General features: G+C 34.9%; 1 protein-coding gene across 11 annotated transcripts in view; it reads left to right on the top strand.

Moving 5' to 3' along the window:
• The window catches only part of LOC149530983 (uncharacterized), a 197,301-nt gene that overhangs the window by 135,017 nt on the left and 44,403 nt on the right, over nt 1-17,881 (top strand). For all 11 annotated transcript variants that reach the window (XM_089811864.1, XM_089811857.1, XM_089811855.1 and 8 more), the window contains one exon: nt 8,881-9,243. In XM_089811864.1, the coding sequence (XP_089667990.1) occupies nt 8,881-9,243 (363 nt within the window). The remainder of the gene's footprint in view (nt 1-8,880; nt 9,244-17,881) is intronic.

The following is a 17,881-nucleotide window of genomic DNA, read 5'->3' as shown; positions in this document are numbered from 1 at the left end:
CCTTTGATGAAGAAGAAGAATTTGATTTAGATAATCCATTAGATGATTGAAACTTAGTAATGTTCCAATTTTTGAAAGTCAAAAGAATGATACTTGAACTCAATATTAGTATTTCAATATTCTGATGATTTATGATGCTATAATTACAAATTTATGGTGTTTTTGTTGTTTTTAGATAGTATGTGACAACCTAATATTAATTCATGCTTCTGCACTACATACATTTGCATTTATATAATTTCAAAATGATTTTGTAGTAGCAAATCCAAGCTAGACCCCATTACAACATTTTGTTGTACAAGCAAACTTGTTCTACCAGCAACTTAGATTTCTTTTCATCTAATTTTTTTATATTCCCACTCACAATGTGACCTATTTTATAATTTTCCCAATGACGTAAAATAAACTCACTAAAAAACTAACTTCAAAATTTAATTAATTAATATAAATAATGTAAAGAAGCTTTGGATGATATAAAATTTAATTAATTAATTATTTTGATGACCTTTTAAAATATTTTTTTATGTTATGATAACCTAGTTTAAATTATTTAATTATTCTCTAAGGTTGACAAAAACCAAACATTTTAGTCCTCCCTACCCAACAATTGCTTGGTGCTTGAACCTTTATATCAATACTAGGATCCCAAATCAATCTTATGAATGTTGCTCCATTGAAATACAACCAAAACTGAAAACTCTTATCATTCTACATTTACCTATGAAGTAGTCCCAGACACATACAAACTGCCAAATTCCAAACCTTGGTAGCATGATATATCCTAAAAGGTGAAAGGATAATAATAAGCCATCAAGTTACCATCATACGTTTCTCATCTCAAATTTTTGTTTTGGAAAACATTTGGACTGCTTACTTTACACTGCTCGCCAAATGTGACCAATGGTGGAAGCCATAATCATAAGTTTCAATAATAACTTACCAAAACTTTCTCTTGACTCTTTGCTGGCAATCTGAGAATGATAACAGCTGTCCAGTGCTAAACAGCTTAAGTCAGAATATGATTTGTTAAAGTTGGATGGCAGCTGTGAGATTAAAATCTACTAACAAGAATGGGGAGAGAGTATGCTGAAATGACATAAGAGAAATCTGAAATTTCTTTTCTATAGATCATTAATTGAAAATTTCCCCACAGCATGCTAGAAATCACTTTCCAACTTACTTGAATGCATGCAATCATAAATATATCATGGTTGATCTCTATTTCATGCGATAACTCAACACAAGGTGGTTATAATCTTGAAGATGGCAAATTCTTCATGAAATATAACCTCCCTTGGTTGTAGTTCACTTGGATCCCATGGACTTGTGAATTGATTGCTTTGTGCTCATTGTCTCCCCAAGAATGGTTGTTTTGCTAAACAAATCACTTTCTAATTGAGATAGACTAAATCTATCGAGAACATTCCTCTATAGGTTTTCTTTGGAAGTCAAATTGATATAAATTTGACAGTGTAACTTCTTTGTCAACATTCAAACTGTTGTAATTTTTGTTTGTGTAAGTCTTGACCTCCACCTCACAGTTCTCTTGAAGTTCTAAATCTTGCTGCTGGCTAAGAGCTGGCATTTCATGGTCCATGTGAGCAATCTTTTCTTTAATCTTCTGTAGTTTTTTTTTGCTTGAGTAGTTATTAATTTATCTTCCTTGGCCCTCCTTAGCCATTCCTGACGTGTTTCCTAGCTCCCCACTTATATTTGTTGTGCTTGTCTATAAAGCAATTGATTCCTTCATTCCTTGTGAATTCTAGACTTATACAGAGATAATGGATTGTTGTGATTAGGCATGTAAATATCAGCTTTATCATTTTTCTTCAAACCTTTCAGTGGTGTCACCATGGATACATAAATCTCTTGTGCCCCTCCTTCAATTTCACAACATACTTATCTTTCTTTGTTGTTTCCCATGGTTTCACAAAGATTCCTGATAGTGGCGTGTGGGGACGCAGGGATGAGGAGGCGTAAGGCCTAAATTTGGGGACACCAAGGAGACGAGGGGGGATGGCGGCATTGGTATGCAAATTGAGGTGAATTGAAGCCTTCAAGGCAAAATCTGTATATACTATATAACATCTCTGGGAGTGCCCCATGAAAGGAAAGCTAGTTTTAACAAAGTAAAAGGTTGTGATCAGTATAAATGGCATTGCCATGTGGCAAGCATTCTGGCATCACCTCAATAGAGATGGTAGAGGTGATGTTGCTGTGGGGGCACATTTCCGTGAAGTTCTTGAAATGCTCTTATATAGGGGACATAGAGTTTATTATGGGGGGGATGCATCCCAATGGAACACTGAGGTTTCCACATGTGACTAGGTGTACAACCCTCCTGGCATGTGCAGCAATGCTGCTCTCTTCCCAATTGGTTCTTTCTCGTTTTAGGGGGTCCTACAACCTGTAAACAACAATAAATGTGTTAGCCCTTTAAATTTTTCAATTTTCTACTCAATAAATCTTTCTGACAACTCACACTGCTTGTAAAACGTCCCGTTTGTTCCTCCAAATACTCACAAGCTAGATAAGAATTGCATGGAGATATCATCAGTTTCGTCTAAAATCAGCGAGTTGATAGTTTGAATTGAAGTTATAACATTTTCTGCATGATATTTTGCGATGGTAGAAAAGAAAAAGGTGAGATAATTTAAGAGTTAGATCATTCCAACCCATGTCTAACATGATGTTATTAGATCTCTTGCAATGCTTCAAGTATTCCAAACTTCTTAACAAAGGAAAGACTCTCAATGTAAGCCAACCCACTAAATATTTCAACAATCAATTGAAATACCTACTTCATTAAGACTATTCTATATGAAACTTCAGTAGCTGTATTTATTATGATTTCATACAGGCAACTGGTTATTACAATTCACACATATTCATGAGGATGTTTCATAAGCTTTTGCTGGACCTAAACAACCATTGATGACTTCAGAGTCCAATTCAGAATCTCTCATTTTGATTGGTTAACTTTGGATAAACAACTTTTCATTTCTTTCAATTTGCTAAGAACATTATTTGGAAATTGTAGAAGCTCCAACTCTTTTCCCATTGCGAATAGGAAACTTGCTGGAAACACCTAAATGAATCATGGAAATGATTGGAAAAAGACACCTGATCTGATTTGCTTCAGCTGCAATTTTTCTCTGAGGTAAAATGGTTTCCATACATCTCAAATTAATATGCAAAGTATCGAAATTTGAGTGCCAAATCTACAACTTAAGGTTAGACTTCCATAGGCTAGCTAGACCACTAGCTCTGATGCCACTGTAAGATTTTGTGCCAATTTCTAAGTTAAATGTTTTCACTTTTCCTTCAAGTTCTATTGGATATGCATTTTGTCAAACATTTATCATGCAACTAGTTACTGTAGATTCCTTTATCTTAGTTGCTTGGAACAAACTTCATGAGGCACATTAAACGTATTTTGACATTATAGGCAACAGTTTTTAATGATTTTGGGACAAGTATGCATTACTACTAGAACATTACATGGACTGTTTGCAACGAGCAATTACAAAATTATATTGATAGTAAAATTTCTGATCTTTTAAAGAAGATTGACAAGGTACGGAGAAGTTATAAAACATCATTGCACGGTCGTACGACACAAATTGATACAAGGGATGACCACCGTATGGACATAGAAGAAGGGTGATAGGAGGTTCTAAAAAAAAATGACAACAAATCAAAATAGTTGACAATAGAAAATGTATGGTACCGAAGGGAAAGACATAAATAGGTAATGAAGAAAACATAAGCGGTTGCTAGAAAGAATATGGGTTTGGAAGAAAATCACAAAAATGGTGTGTTTCATGGACTTTTGTGTGGATTTGAGGCTGCCCCTAGACCCTTGGTTAGTTCAATTATCAATCTTGGGAAGTGTGACCAGTTGATGAGACTTGGAGTTGTTGCGGGCATGGAGTGTTTGTATGCTAGAGGTGGAGAGGGCATTGGAGTAAGCCTTTTGAGAGGGGTGTTACACTTGAGGCACTTGGAGTAGGTGTTGGACGTGAGGCTCTTTTGGTGGATGCATAGAGAGCTCGGGAGGAGTTGACCATTTAGTTAGAGGCAGTAGAGTGACACTTGGCTCAGCATACCCAGTAGTTGGAAGCAGAGAAAGTGACACGAGTGGCTATCAAGGTCAGATTGGCTAAGGAGACAATATTGTGTTAGTAGAGGTTATAGATGCAACATGTTTTGTAGACCAGTTTGGTGCAGGCACGGGAGGAATGTGAATGTGATGTGAAGGAAAAAGATCTATTTTGTTATAGTTAGTCACAGTTAATGTATTCCATTTTGTTATTCTATCTTGGTAATTTTGTAAATGTCGTTTGGAGACGACTTTACTTTTTGTGGGGGGGATGATGTTGTCAGTAAATTCTATATTGTAGCCAATGGGTAGAATTGTATCCTAAAGGGCGCATGATGGTTGAGTCACCCCTTTGGGAAAGTATATGTACATCGTCCATAGGGACTTTTGGAACATTATCAAAAGACTCATCATAATCATATTGTAAGCATTCGAGTGCATATTGCATATATGAATAAAGAATCTGTTTTGTGTTATATCTTACTGTACTACATGCGATAAGTATCCTTTTACCTTGTACGGTAAACATTACACACTAGTTATGGATAAATACATGCTCACCATTCTGACATTTCTAACACCTCAATGATAATTTCCCAACTATTGAATATCCTCATATATAGCATCCCATGATCTTGTGTATAAAACCCTTAAATTTGTATTAGTATACAATTTCCTCAAATTAATCATCAAAGTCTTCCCTTTAGAACAAATTCTTATAAACTATGAAAATGATATATTAATATCATTTAGCATTACCAAACGTTTGAAAGCCAATCCAATAAATGTGATTAGGAATCATGTGCCAATCCACAAAGGTTCGTTGAGATGGATTTCTATCCAATCAACCAAGATGTTTTTTTCGTCTAATCAACCAAGAGTCCCAAAGATTCACTAAACCAAAAGCATAAGCACTTAGAGTCTCTCCAAGAAAATGACCAGTCAAGAATGAGCAAATGAGCTTTTAAATCTCCTTTAAAACTTGCCTTAAACTTCAAAATATCTATAATGCCCCCACTGGGGAACTCGAGAGACAACACAACAAACTAAGAAGAAGGCAAATAATCATTTTTTTCAAAACATTGATTACAGTTAACATTACAAATAGGTTTTCATAATCTATTAATTTAACCAAAATTCATAACAATAATTGTGGCATTAGCCAAACATAATCAGATAACTAAGTCCTCTTAGGTTGCTTAAGATTGCTGCTAGCAACACAATTAATACATGACTAAGTCAATAAGATAATCCTGAGCCAATGAAATATGGATTAACCCAATTAAGCTTTATGAACAAAATAACATATAGTTACATGATAATATTCAATTCAGAAGTAACATTTATCTACATTTATTATTGCATTACATATAATTACTGAGACATGTACTCACATACATATTACAATCATTTCCTCAAGGTGGTTACCATAGTATATCAATGCATCAATATGAAGTTACATCCCATGATACAATGAAGTATGATAAATATCTGACCACATGAAACAAGAAAACAAAAAGAAGAAACAAGACCATTCAAGAAGCTCTCGAACAAACTGAAAACTCTATGAGAAAAATACTTTAACGCACTCCCTCCGAGCTATGAGTTAAACACTAGTTCTCATGCCACACATACAAACACAGGGTCAAGTCACAAAGGAGACATAAGGAATAACAATAGGAAATATCAATAGGGATTACGAGAGGTGAACTACAAGGCTAAATGGAGGAGATTCTAAGGCACATGTAGGAGTGTGTCATCACATAAGCTCCACTATCCTAGGTTTTCTCGTTAGTTGCTCTCTAGACCCTAGACTCCAAGTGAGGACTCGTGGGAACAACAACCTTTTGTGAGGACAAGAAGCCGATTTTCCAGACTTATGCCACACATGCAACTAGACTTCTCCAATCTATCCTTAATCTATACGAGCACTTAAGGCCATAAGGGAGGAAACATGATTATCTTGATTAATATTTTATCCTAATCCAATTCATTTATTAAGTTATGACTTGATTATGTGCTTTTCAGATTTGAGAAGGAATAAAACAATGCTTAGAAATAAATGGCAATCCACACTCTTATTTATAATTTTGGAAATATTTACAATGAATTGCAGCTGTATGAATTGTACATTTATTAAATATCTGAAATGCAAGGAACCTGACAAAGATAAGAAGTGTGTAAGTCCTTGATTGTTGGAGATGGAATTGATAGTCGATGTAGACGTAATAAACACTACTTCCAGATTACTGTTTGTAGCCCTCTAAATGTCAAAACCCACCCTTAATGACTGATCACAGCTGTGAGTAGAAGTCACACTGCCTTACTTTAAACACCACCTTTGTATAGAATGCGATGAAACTACAAAATTGACCTGTGATAGCAGATTATCGCCCAGCTCTATGTAGTCACTTTTAATTAAACACCACTTGCCAGCAGGAATATTATCACAAACCCTCATCAGAACTCCTTACTAATTCTCAGAATCCATTTGCAGCAGTGATCAGATGACACACACAATTCATTGACATAAGATCCAACTCAAAGTGCTGAAAGCCTTTGAAGAAAATTCACCATCACCTCCAATTCAACACCAAACCCTTGGAATTCAAACTTCATTAAATAAACAATGCACAATGGAATGCTTCTATCCTTTGCAAGGAAATGCATTTATAACATTTTTAATGCCCAAGCTTCCATTACACACCGACACCAAGAGTCTTCATGAATGCACTTTTCATTTAAATGCTCTTTGCCTTATACTTAGGTCCATGTTTGAATAATATAATTTATTAACTCCCTTTGGCTCCAAAATGACCTTTTCATCAATATCATGGTATTGTGACACACTAGGTCATTACTTCATGTGCCAAAAATTTAAAACATTTCAACCTAGTTCCAACGAGCTATGATACTAAGGTGAAATAGCTGCCTTAGCGTATTTAATCAAATAATAATCATTATTCACCCGTCTTGTGAAAATGGCTAAAGAAGCATAAAAAATTGAAATGTGACAACTCATGAGTGATCTTGATGAAGAAAGATGATGAGTAACTGATGGGTGGCTTACTAAACATAGACGCTCTCTCCAAGATTCGTGGAACCCAAACCAGAAGCCAAAAATAAAAATTGAGAGCATTATTCAACTCCTCTAACTCATCCAAGCTCATCAAAACCACCCATTGATTACTACAAATAGTAATTCCCACCAAATAGAGTCATAAACTGCAACAAAGTCCTCTAATCACTAGTATTAAACTACAAGGACCCAGCAATTGGCTAAATCCATCCACAATCATGGTCATGCTAAAAAGATGTCATTATAGAGGATTTGCAATTTGTCCAACCTCTATATGGACATCAAATTAGTGATTGTATACACATTTTGACAATAATCTTATAGGAATTCGTCTTGGCTCCAAGGCATAGTCCAAAATCAAAACAATGTAACTTGTACATTTACCTTTGTTAGGATCCATTCTATTAAATTGGAAAGAAAAGATTCAATAGCCAATTAACTGCATCATAATTCTACAAGATTTATTACACTACCATAAAATATCAAATAGCTAGAAAGTATTCATAAGCTAACATCACCATAGGTCATAATGCAAAGAACAGCAAGAGTCATCAAACAAGACACCAAATAAATCTTTATTCAATGCCATAAGAAATGAATAAAGAAAAGGAACTAATAAGCTATGACCTTACCCCTGCCTCAAGTATGTAACTCGAATTCAGGACACTCGACCTAGAGCTTGAATTCCATCTTTACATCGTGATCAAAATAACATGACATTCGAACAACAAAGTATAACCATTAAAATCAGAAGCCTACGATAGATATTTTGATCCATATTTCTCAAATATTATTATGTAAAGTTTGAAACCTCAAGCTGAATAAACTCTCAAAAACATTTGTTTAGAGTGTGATGTGAAGGAGACTAATTAACTAGCTGAGATAAGGTGACAACTTTCTTTATTCGAGGTGAAGTGCATAGGAGTTGTGGTAATCTTTAATAACTAGGAATGAAATAAAGAACTCCACTCTGGAAAATTTGTTTCTCACAAGGTAACTAGATCTAAACACCCTCCTTTGTTGCTGAGTTAGTCTATATTATGTTAATTGCTCATGCTATTCTTCAGCATGTCAAAATCATCATGCAAATTAACTTTTATAAATTCATTCCCAACTCGTCTTAGCTGGATGCACTTTGTATCTCACTCGCCTTAGTGCCCCATGTTTTCATAATTTTTGTTCTTTGTGAGTAAAGAATCTTCATTGTCTTGGCTTTCTGCTAGAGCTGGTGATGCTTCTATACTCAAGTTCCTGACTATAGATCACAAGATTCCCCTTGAATGTCTTGGGAGAAACCAACCAACATGTGAAACCTTTGACCTTCTAAAAATATAAGAATAAGGCTTAGGGTTATAATATTTGAAATTCTTAATTGGAATCGCCTTAAATTTATTTTGATTTTCTTTAATTTATCAGTAACGTGAAAGACAAATGCTTTCCTTCAATGAAGACTCCTGTATGTGAATAATAAAGAAAAAATGAATCTACTGTATTGATTTTGTTTTATTTAGACCTTGTGTCTATGACCATATAGTGTTCAATGTCAATTGTTATCATCATCCACCTTCAATAGTGGCATAGTGCTTGAACTTGAAATTTCTCACCATGTGGAAGAAGAGCTAAAAAACATTATAGGTCTCTTATGTAGAACTTAATCACCTGCTAGTTTGACATTTGATCTTGATTCTGAGTTGTACAGATGACCAACAAAGGGAGGTAATATTGCCTACAAAATTAGACAGTGTTGAATCAAGCAGAAACTTGGAAACACTCGATCCTGCAACTACTGCAGAAAAAAAAGTTGGTGATTCTATTTCGCAAAACAAAGTAGATGATTCTGTTTCACAAAGCTCAGAGATCACTCCAGATTCTCGAAACCCAAGCGATAGCAGGGCTGTAACTGTGATAAACATTGCACAACCAGATGATTCTCAACCAGCAAATACAGGCACATCAGTTTCTGATTGGGATTTGCTCAAAAGTATTGTATATGGTGGTTTGACCGTGTCAGTTACAAGCCTTGGAGTTGTTTCATCTGCAGCTGGTGGGGAAGCAAAAACATGTATGTACGAAATTTAAATTGGACCATTTCTACATTGCTAACAAGTCTGTTTACTTTTTCATATTCCAGATCCTTTGACCTATTCTTGGTCATTTTTTAACACTGATAAAAAATATACTTTCTTTCTTTCTTTCTAGAAGTTTGCTGGTAAAATTTTTCTTTGCAATAATACATGTCAATACCAAACCAAGAAGAAATTACTAATATTTATTGCCTTGATATTATTTCAAATCACTATTACTAGTACAAAAAATATGGGTTTTCATATGTCATCCTGAGGTTTTAGCCTGGCAGAGGGCCCTTGTCTATTGAAAGCAAGTTATCATTGATATTTGAGTTATATTTCTAACAATGCTGATGCAACAAGAATGGCTTAATTATTATAATCATAGATACCATTGTAGCTCAAGGTTAGGAATTGTGCTTTCCACTGTGAATTGTTAAGATGTCTTTTTACATGTGATATATGCACAATTTCATGGAAATATCTCTATCCTTTAGAAAATCCAATGGGCTTTAGAATATTGATGACTGTCTTGATTCATATTGTAGTGCTTATGTCAGTGTAGTTTCTGAATCAACCCAGAAAGAAAGTCAAAATTCCTTGAAAAAAAGCAGAAATATCTTATCTTCTTCCTTGTGCGAAAAGTTGCACTGCATAATGATGAAGTTCTCAACAGCAAGACTTTCCTTCCGCAATACTACATTTATTTTCAATAGGAATCTCCTTTGAGGTCCTGGCCAGGAAAGAATCACATAATGTAGATATTGCTGTAAAATGAAAGTAACTGGGTTGTGTTCAATACTTATTCAATCAGCAGATAGGAACTCATTGTTAGGGGACCTCATCTATCTCTCAATGCCTGCACTGAAATAAGAAATTATCATGTAAAAGGGTTAAAGCGTGGGTAAGATTCTTGGTGATATCCATGAATAGGAAAAGGAATAACAACATCAAACCTTCCATGGAACTACAACCAATATGATCTGCCATTTGGAGCTTTTTTTAGTTCAAAGTACTCACAAAATACCTAATCCTTAACCATTATTCTCGACTGATTGTTCGAGATTTTGACAGAAAAAAAAACAAAACGAACTTAGAGGCATTTTACATAATCGAGATATCACATGTGTGCATGTCTTCTGTATGCATAATACCATGATATTTACCTAGACAAATGTCCAGTAGAACATAGTTATCTGCAGTATGACAAAGTCTTAAGATGTGAAGAGGCATTCCTCCTCTAAGGCCTGTCCATTGTACGTGTCTACCCTGAATGGTAATAAATAAGGATAATTGATGCTAATAGTAATTTTACAGTTTTTGTTCTGAACTAATCTGCCTGCACAAGGGAGAAACTACATGTAATATCCCCTTATACCCTTAATGTTTAACAATCCTATTCAATTTCTCGCATCATTTTGTCAAATGTTGTCAAAAATTATATGTTAATGCCATTTTCTTCTCATAAATGATGAAAACATCCCGTTTGCTTCTTCTCGTGAATGTAGGCTCCAATTACCCGAGTCACCAAAATCATGTGAACCATACATAACAAAAGAATCTCTAGATATATATTGACTTAGAATACACTTTACTTTTGATTAAGGATCTGTTGTTAACTTCACAGAATTAGAGAGTTGATATAAAAGAAGAGTACAAACTGTTATTTCAGATGTACCAATGCACAGAATAGTACATTTATCTCCATTGGTTAACAATGGTGCTTACTGGAATCACACAATTGTGGTTGGAAAACCAGAACTGAAACAAGCATCAATTGCACAGAGTTGATACGCAGATTTCTGTCATTTCTCGCATAAGAACAGTTCTGAGGCTACATTGCATACCATTCCGAGAAAGTACAGCAGCAAATTAATATGAATCAGGTGCCTTGAATATACTGAAGAATACTTGAACCAAGGAGATGAACCAACCACTTCTGAGAAATGTGCCTAGAATATCACCGGTGAAAGCCATAAAGAAAACACCCCGTGAATTCATCACACCATGGCACAGGAATAGGAGATGACAAGCATAGAATATTCAATTTGTTCCACCTTCAGATATTCAATTCAAGCATTTCCTGTGCACAGCTTTTCATGTCCACGTCCTCTATATTTCCTGCCAATAATTTTGGGAACAAAAAGAAGCCTCAGAACTCATCAATTCCTTGAAATCAGAACTACTCAAAAGATACATAATCATCAGATGGCAACCAGCACAGAAATCTCAAACCATGAGGAAAATATAATATGTATTTTAATTGTACACAAAACCGCTAGTTTAAGCTCCTAAAGTTACATATATGCAATTTTTTTCGGCATTATTAAATAATGAATAAACATCAATGCAATACACATGAATTTCCCAGACCCCTTGAGCGGCCCAACATTTTAATAACACATTTATATTTGAAATATGAGATTCTCTTTGGTTGAAGCAGGTTTGCTCCTGTTGGAAACTTCAGCGGTTATCCGTTTGTTATATTAAACAAACTTCTATTCTCCTCAAATCAACTTGATCAAGAATTCACATCAAAGCAACGAGGAAAAACACATTTCGATCATGGATTTTCTACCTAGATTTGTTCCTTTTCAACACACCTCAATTCTAAATTCTTACAAAATCAGTAAAATTTTCTTTCTAAACTCCTTTGAAATTGTCTACCCTTGTTTATAACCTTAGTTACCCTATACACCCATACCCCCTTCGAACCATGCCCGGCTACAAACTGGTACTTGAGTTGGGTACAGTTGGCTACCTGGTTTGGTCAGGGTTCGAATTCTTGGTCCCAAGTTCGAACTTGTTGCCATGATGGATGAACCTGGGTGAACTGGTCTAGCCTCGATCAAACCAAGGTCAAACCTGGGTGAACTGGTCCCTACACATGGTGAAAAGGTGACTTTTTTATTTTGCAAATTTTATAAAGTTTTCACATCCCTAACCCTAAAAAGTGTAAGTGAAAGGCTTATTGTGGCTTCTAATTCTCATTTGTGGTGTGCATGTAGGTTATTTTGAATTGAACGAAACCAAATGCAATGGAAAATTAATTCACTGTTCTAACATCCTCAAACATGTGCAGACATTATATTAAAATAAGGTCTGTACAAAAGCAAGCAATCAGACTGCAATGTGTGAAAAACACAGTGATAATAGGCCTAACCAGCTATTTGTTCCTTCTTCAACTTGTGCATTCAATTTTGGACTACATATATATGCATTTACAAACATTTCCAACTGCTCAACTTATTACCAACTTCCCATAACCAAAAAATAAAAAATGCAACTTTAACATGACAACATTGGCAACATTGCAATTTTTAATCCATTAGTTGAACTTGAAACAATGATACTTGAACTTTTTATTATGATTTAATTAAAATGTTTTGAATCTTTGATGTTGAAGTTGAAATATATGATGGTAGTATGATCATGATTCATTATGCTGTCATTACAAGTTTTAAAGTTCATGGTGTTTTTGTTTTTTAAATCATATGATTTTATGATACTATGTGACATTCTAATTTTAACTCGTGCTTCGAGGCTTCATAAATATGTATGTATATATATTTTTATAATTTTTACATGTTTTTGTACAAACGTAGCCAAACCCCTTTCAAAATTTTTGCTGTACTGGTGAACCAGTTTTTCAAATCGAACTCAAACTGGTACTTAGGTTATAACGTTAATTAATCCATTTCTTAGATAAGAGATGGATCTACTCAAGCTTGGTGAAGAAATGAGCTGTCTCTCCCTTCTTATATAGGCGAACTCCCAAAATGAAAGAGCATATCTTGGGCCAACTTTTCTCTATTCAGGCCAATGAAATTCATTTTAAATTAATCATTTTATTCTCATGAATAGGCTGACCTTGATTAAGGATTGAACTCAAGTTTTTCTATTTATCAAATAATATGTTATATGCTCTTTCACCCCATCAATCAGATTTTGGTTCATAATTCTAGGTGGAATTTCCATGCGAGTTGAGATTATGAATCTTGTCAAGGGGTCGGATTCTGCCCCTTAGTTGAGATTATAATCTTGACTTTTGCTCCCAATGTTGTCATAGAATGTCATCTACAGAAGGCGAGATGCAATCTTCTCTCCTTCGATTTTGCTTTTTTGTCTCATTATGGTGGAAATTGAGATGATTTCAGGTTGGGGGTGGATTCCACCCCCTAGTTGGGATTAATTCAATTTTATTTGTTAACTACTTTTTGCTCTTTCATCTCAAGTTCATTCCCCGATTTTCAACCAGGGCTTGATGGTTGAAGTTTATCAGTTATAATCTGCATTTTGATATTGATTTGAAACATTTTGATCTGATTCTCACTCATCATTTGTTCAAGATTTCCAAAAGAACTTCATCGCCATTTTGTCTTAGACTTCATTTTCACTCTATTTTGAGCAATTTGGAGTTTGGAGTACAGATCATTAGTCACGATGCTCAGGGCGGAAGTCTGAAGTTGGGATTTTATCAAGTGCTGGGCAGGATGTTACCATCTTTAGAGATTAAGAATCCCAAGAGGTGGTCAGGTTCCAACCTCCTCTTGGGATTATCCTTTCATTCTCTCAACTCACATCCATTAAACTCAATATAGACTACTAACTTCTTCACCCTCTCTTTGTTTTTGGTCTGATTTTACCATGAATTTGAAACCATTATTAATTTATTTTGCCTTGAGTCAACATCAACACAACTTACATTTTGAGTTTTTCTTAGTTTCTTGAAACTTGCCTAAACTATGATGCAGAATTTCGGAGTGAGTTGGGATTTGGAATCCTGAGTGGTGTTCAGAATGTCAGATTCTGCCGCTAAGTCAGGATATTTTCCTTTCAATTTTGATTTCCACTTTGTTAATCCACATCCTTCTCCTTTGGGTTTAATTTCATGCTTTATCTGATTTTTATTATGGTTGACTGAAATTTACTGACATTTGATTTCTTCCATTCTTTCCTTGAAGGTTTGCTCAATCCTCTCCAATTCGTTGTCTGATTTTACATTTTCTCCTTCAAATTTGATCTTCCCACATATTTAGAGTTGAAATTACTCCTTAAGTTGCTCCTATACTTGGCGTAAATCTTGGGGTTCACAGGATTCTGTCTTAGGAGGGGTGGAAGTTTCATGGGAGTCAAAACTTTGAATCCTGAGACCTGGTTCGAATTCAACCTGTTCTTAGGATTACTTTACTTTTGCAAGTTGAATTCCCAAGATCATCATTTTGTTGCTCTCCATTCGTTCTTTTCCATCATCTCACACTTGAAACTTGCCTTGTAATCGCTTGGAAACCATCCTGTGGAATTTTGCTGTGGAATTTTGGGAGTTGTCGATATTGTCAATCCAGAGACATGGTTGGATTCTGATCTGGTGTCGATATATTCAATTATGCAAGTTAATTCCCAATTCGTCAATTCAGTTTTCTTCAGCTTAGAGGGATGTTATGAGCCCTGCTGTCTTAATCTCTAACCAATCTTTTTATTGTCTGAGTTTTGATTGTTTGCACAATTTTTGAATATATTTTTGTCTTCTTGAGAATATGTATAATAGAGTTTGCATTTATCAGACAATGTATGAAATAGAATTGGAAATGCTTGCAGTTCACCAATAGAGACAGCTCATTCTATTTATTAAAAAATAACAAAGGATTACGTTTGCAATTGAAATATAGAAATGTAATTTGCAGCTAATTAAGGAACCTGAAAACCAATGCAGATAATAGGAATTTACAGAATGCCTCCAAAATTGCCATGCAATGATAAAAGTCTGCAAGATGCCCAATTTAGAGGTGAATTGAAACACCAAATGCTGTGCGATCTGCTCTAAGGTCCAAACGCCTTCCCTTGGAAACTCACATGGGTCTAAAATAAAGTGCGGCTGCATCCAAGCATCCCACAGACTGCCTTAGGATGCTGTGAGTACTTATTGTTTTCTGCCCTTAACAACTCTCTGCCATTACTCCTCAATCAGATGTAATAAACTCCAAGTAACTATGAAATTGAAGCACAATTATGGTTCCTATGTGAAGCCATCCGTGGTATACAAAATTGAATGGGTCTTTCACCATTTCTAATTGCAGAAAGATTGAAGAATTTTCACCCTCCAATGCTGATAAAGTGCAGAAACCCTTGTCTCATACACAATTCCCAAGAACAATCTCAAACCAAGTCAAAAGCTCATGTCATAATGAAATTGATTTCTTGAAGAGGCTTTATATAGTTTTCCCCTCTTGGTTCGATGATTGTCTTATTAAAAACATTATGTTTATAAAACATGGTGTTGACCTTGGTTTATAATATTTGATGTGCCCTCCTATATAACAAGTCTTAAAATGCACATTGATTGTTTGATTAAGCCCAGAAATTAATAAACAATAATAAATAAAATAAGTTAAACAGATACAATAAACACCTGAAATACCCTGGGAAAACCCTTCTAGAATGAAGGGAAAAAAACCCAGCCACACAACAAAATATCATTTTATTGATCATAAAATATTCAAGTGTACAATGCCTTTCGCTTCATGCGATATGTATAACACAAAGAGAGCCTTTTTACATCCTAACCAAAAGTCTCTTCAATTTCCAAAACATAATTCTTTATTTTCAAATACAACTTGTTTCGTATTTTCATGCCTTAGCATATGAAATATGACACACGTCTTTATGTTTAATATTACAATTTATCATAAATGTCATTTTCAACTAAAGGTGACCATAATAGCGCTCAACATTTTGAGGGAGATCTTTAGCTAAACAACAACGCTGCAACCAAAAATGTTAATGATTAAATCTAATCAAATAGATCCTATAAAATTTATGGAATCACTCAACATGAAAACCCTGTAAGAAGCACAACCAACTATTATGGAATCTCTGAACATGACACTGGGAGAACAATTTACTCATTGTTAATAATCATGGAATCACTTAACATGATAGACCTGTACAATTACTCATTATCATGGAGTCACTCAACATGATAGATGGAAACATATAGTCATAACTAACAATCATGGAATCACTCAACATGATAGACTTGTAAGAATCACAACTAAGCCTTTAATCACCGGCTCTCTCAACTTGAACTATCATGGAATCTTTCAAGATGACATCCAACTCCCATCATGGCATGTCTCAACATGATCTTATCATGGACTCTCTCAATATGATGTTCACTTCTAAAGTGAAAGAGTTATCATAGTTGATTCTTATAATTTATTAATTTCACATGCATAATAACCCATAAAATCACAGTTGAAAGTCTTTAACAACAAGAGTCTCAAAACCTACAGTAAAGGTTATATAGTTGAAAACTCTTTTCCCTCAAGAGTTCCAAATTCTACAATACCAAACATGTATAAAATTGACATGGATTCCATAAATACTCCCTCTTAACTATGATCATCACAAGAAGATAGCTGATGAAGCCCTGCCCTTTGAAACTAAAACATCTCCCTTTGAATTAAAGCTACATCATCTTCTCATTGCTTTTCTTAGCGCATCTTGCAACCATAATATTATATAGAGATTAATCTTGAAAGAAAACACTATTTCTAGTGTTATGAATAAAATATCACATAATACTTATCTCAAAAACAACACTATAACACAATACTTGAGGACTTGCAGATTCATGCGACATCATCAAGGCTTCTATGTTTTTGAATTTCAAGTCCAAAATATTCAGCCAACGTCGCCATCTTCAAATTACTAGCTCGACATCCAAATTTTTCCTTTAACAAGCACATGAAATCAATAATCCCCTTTGCTTCGGATGCGGGCCGACTTATCATAGCAAAAGCCTCATATTTAAGGCAATTGAAGCGCATAATATTGTGCCCCGCGCATACTGCGCCATGGAGAAGCTTTGTTGGGCCCCATGAGGTAATGGCAAGTGAAAACCTCTATAGACCTTGCCATCATGGGTTCGATCTCAACCATGGAGAAGGAGCAAAAAAAACATTATGTCCAAGATCTCGTACCATCCATGTGATCGACTTGTTTACAAAGAAAATTGTTAGATACAAGAATTGGACCATCATCGAGTTCGTTATAGAGCATTAGTGGCCAATACGCATGTCCAACAAGTAGTCGTACACACAACTGAAAGGTGCTCTTTGCATACTAACCCAGACTCCATTTTTTGAACAAGAGAGGCATAAACCAAGGAACAAATCATCAAGGACGCACAATTCCTCAATCCCCCTCCATTCTTGCGATAGAAGGAATACAAACTCCATTGAGCATGATAAAAAGAATAGAATGATGAATGCAGAGGAGTGTCATCCAAAAAATAAAATGCTCGAACATAATTAGGACTCCGAATTCCATCCGCACGAATAAAAGTAAGACGGAGTCAATTTAAAACAAATTTGAACACATAAAAATGAGTCAATAATTCAAAGAGCAGAAACGAAAAGAGCCAGTAAGCAAGAATGGTGCGATTCAATAAAAGGCCAAACATAAGAAGTCAACAAGGAAAAGAAGGCGAATTGAAACAACACTTGAAAACTTTGACCAAAGAGACGTTAAGAATATGAGATATAACATAGATAAGGGAATGCACATACTCATGCTGGTTACACCAAAGGAAAGGAGAAGTGATATAAAAGAATCTCCGATGCAAATATGCAA

Source organism: Cupressus sempervirens, chromosome 11 (genome assembly GCF_028749045.1).
Source record: "Cupressus sempervirens isolate cs-2001-9-10 chromosome 11, ASM2874904v1, whole genome shotgun sequence".
Taxonomy (NCBI): Eukaryota; Viridiplantae; Streptophyta; class Pinopsida; order Cupressales; family Cupressaceae; genus Cupressus; species Cupressus sempervirens.
Note: the sequence above shows the minus strand (reverse complement) of the source record. Positions and strands in the feature narration are given on the sequence as shown.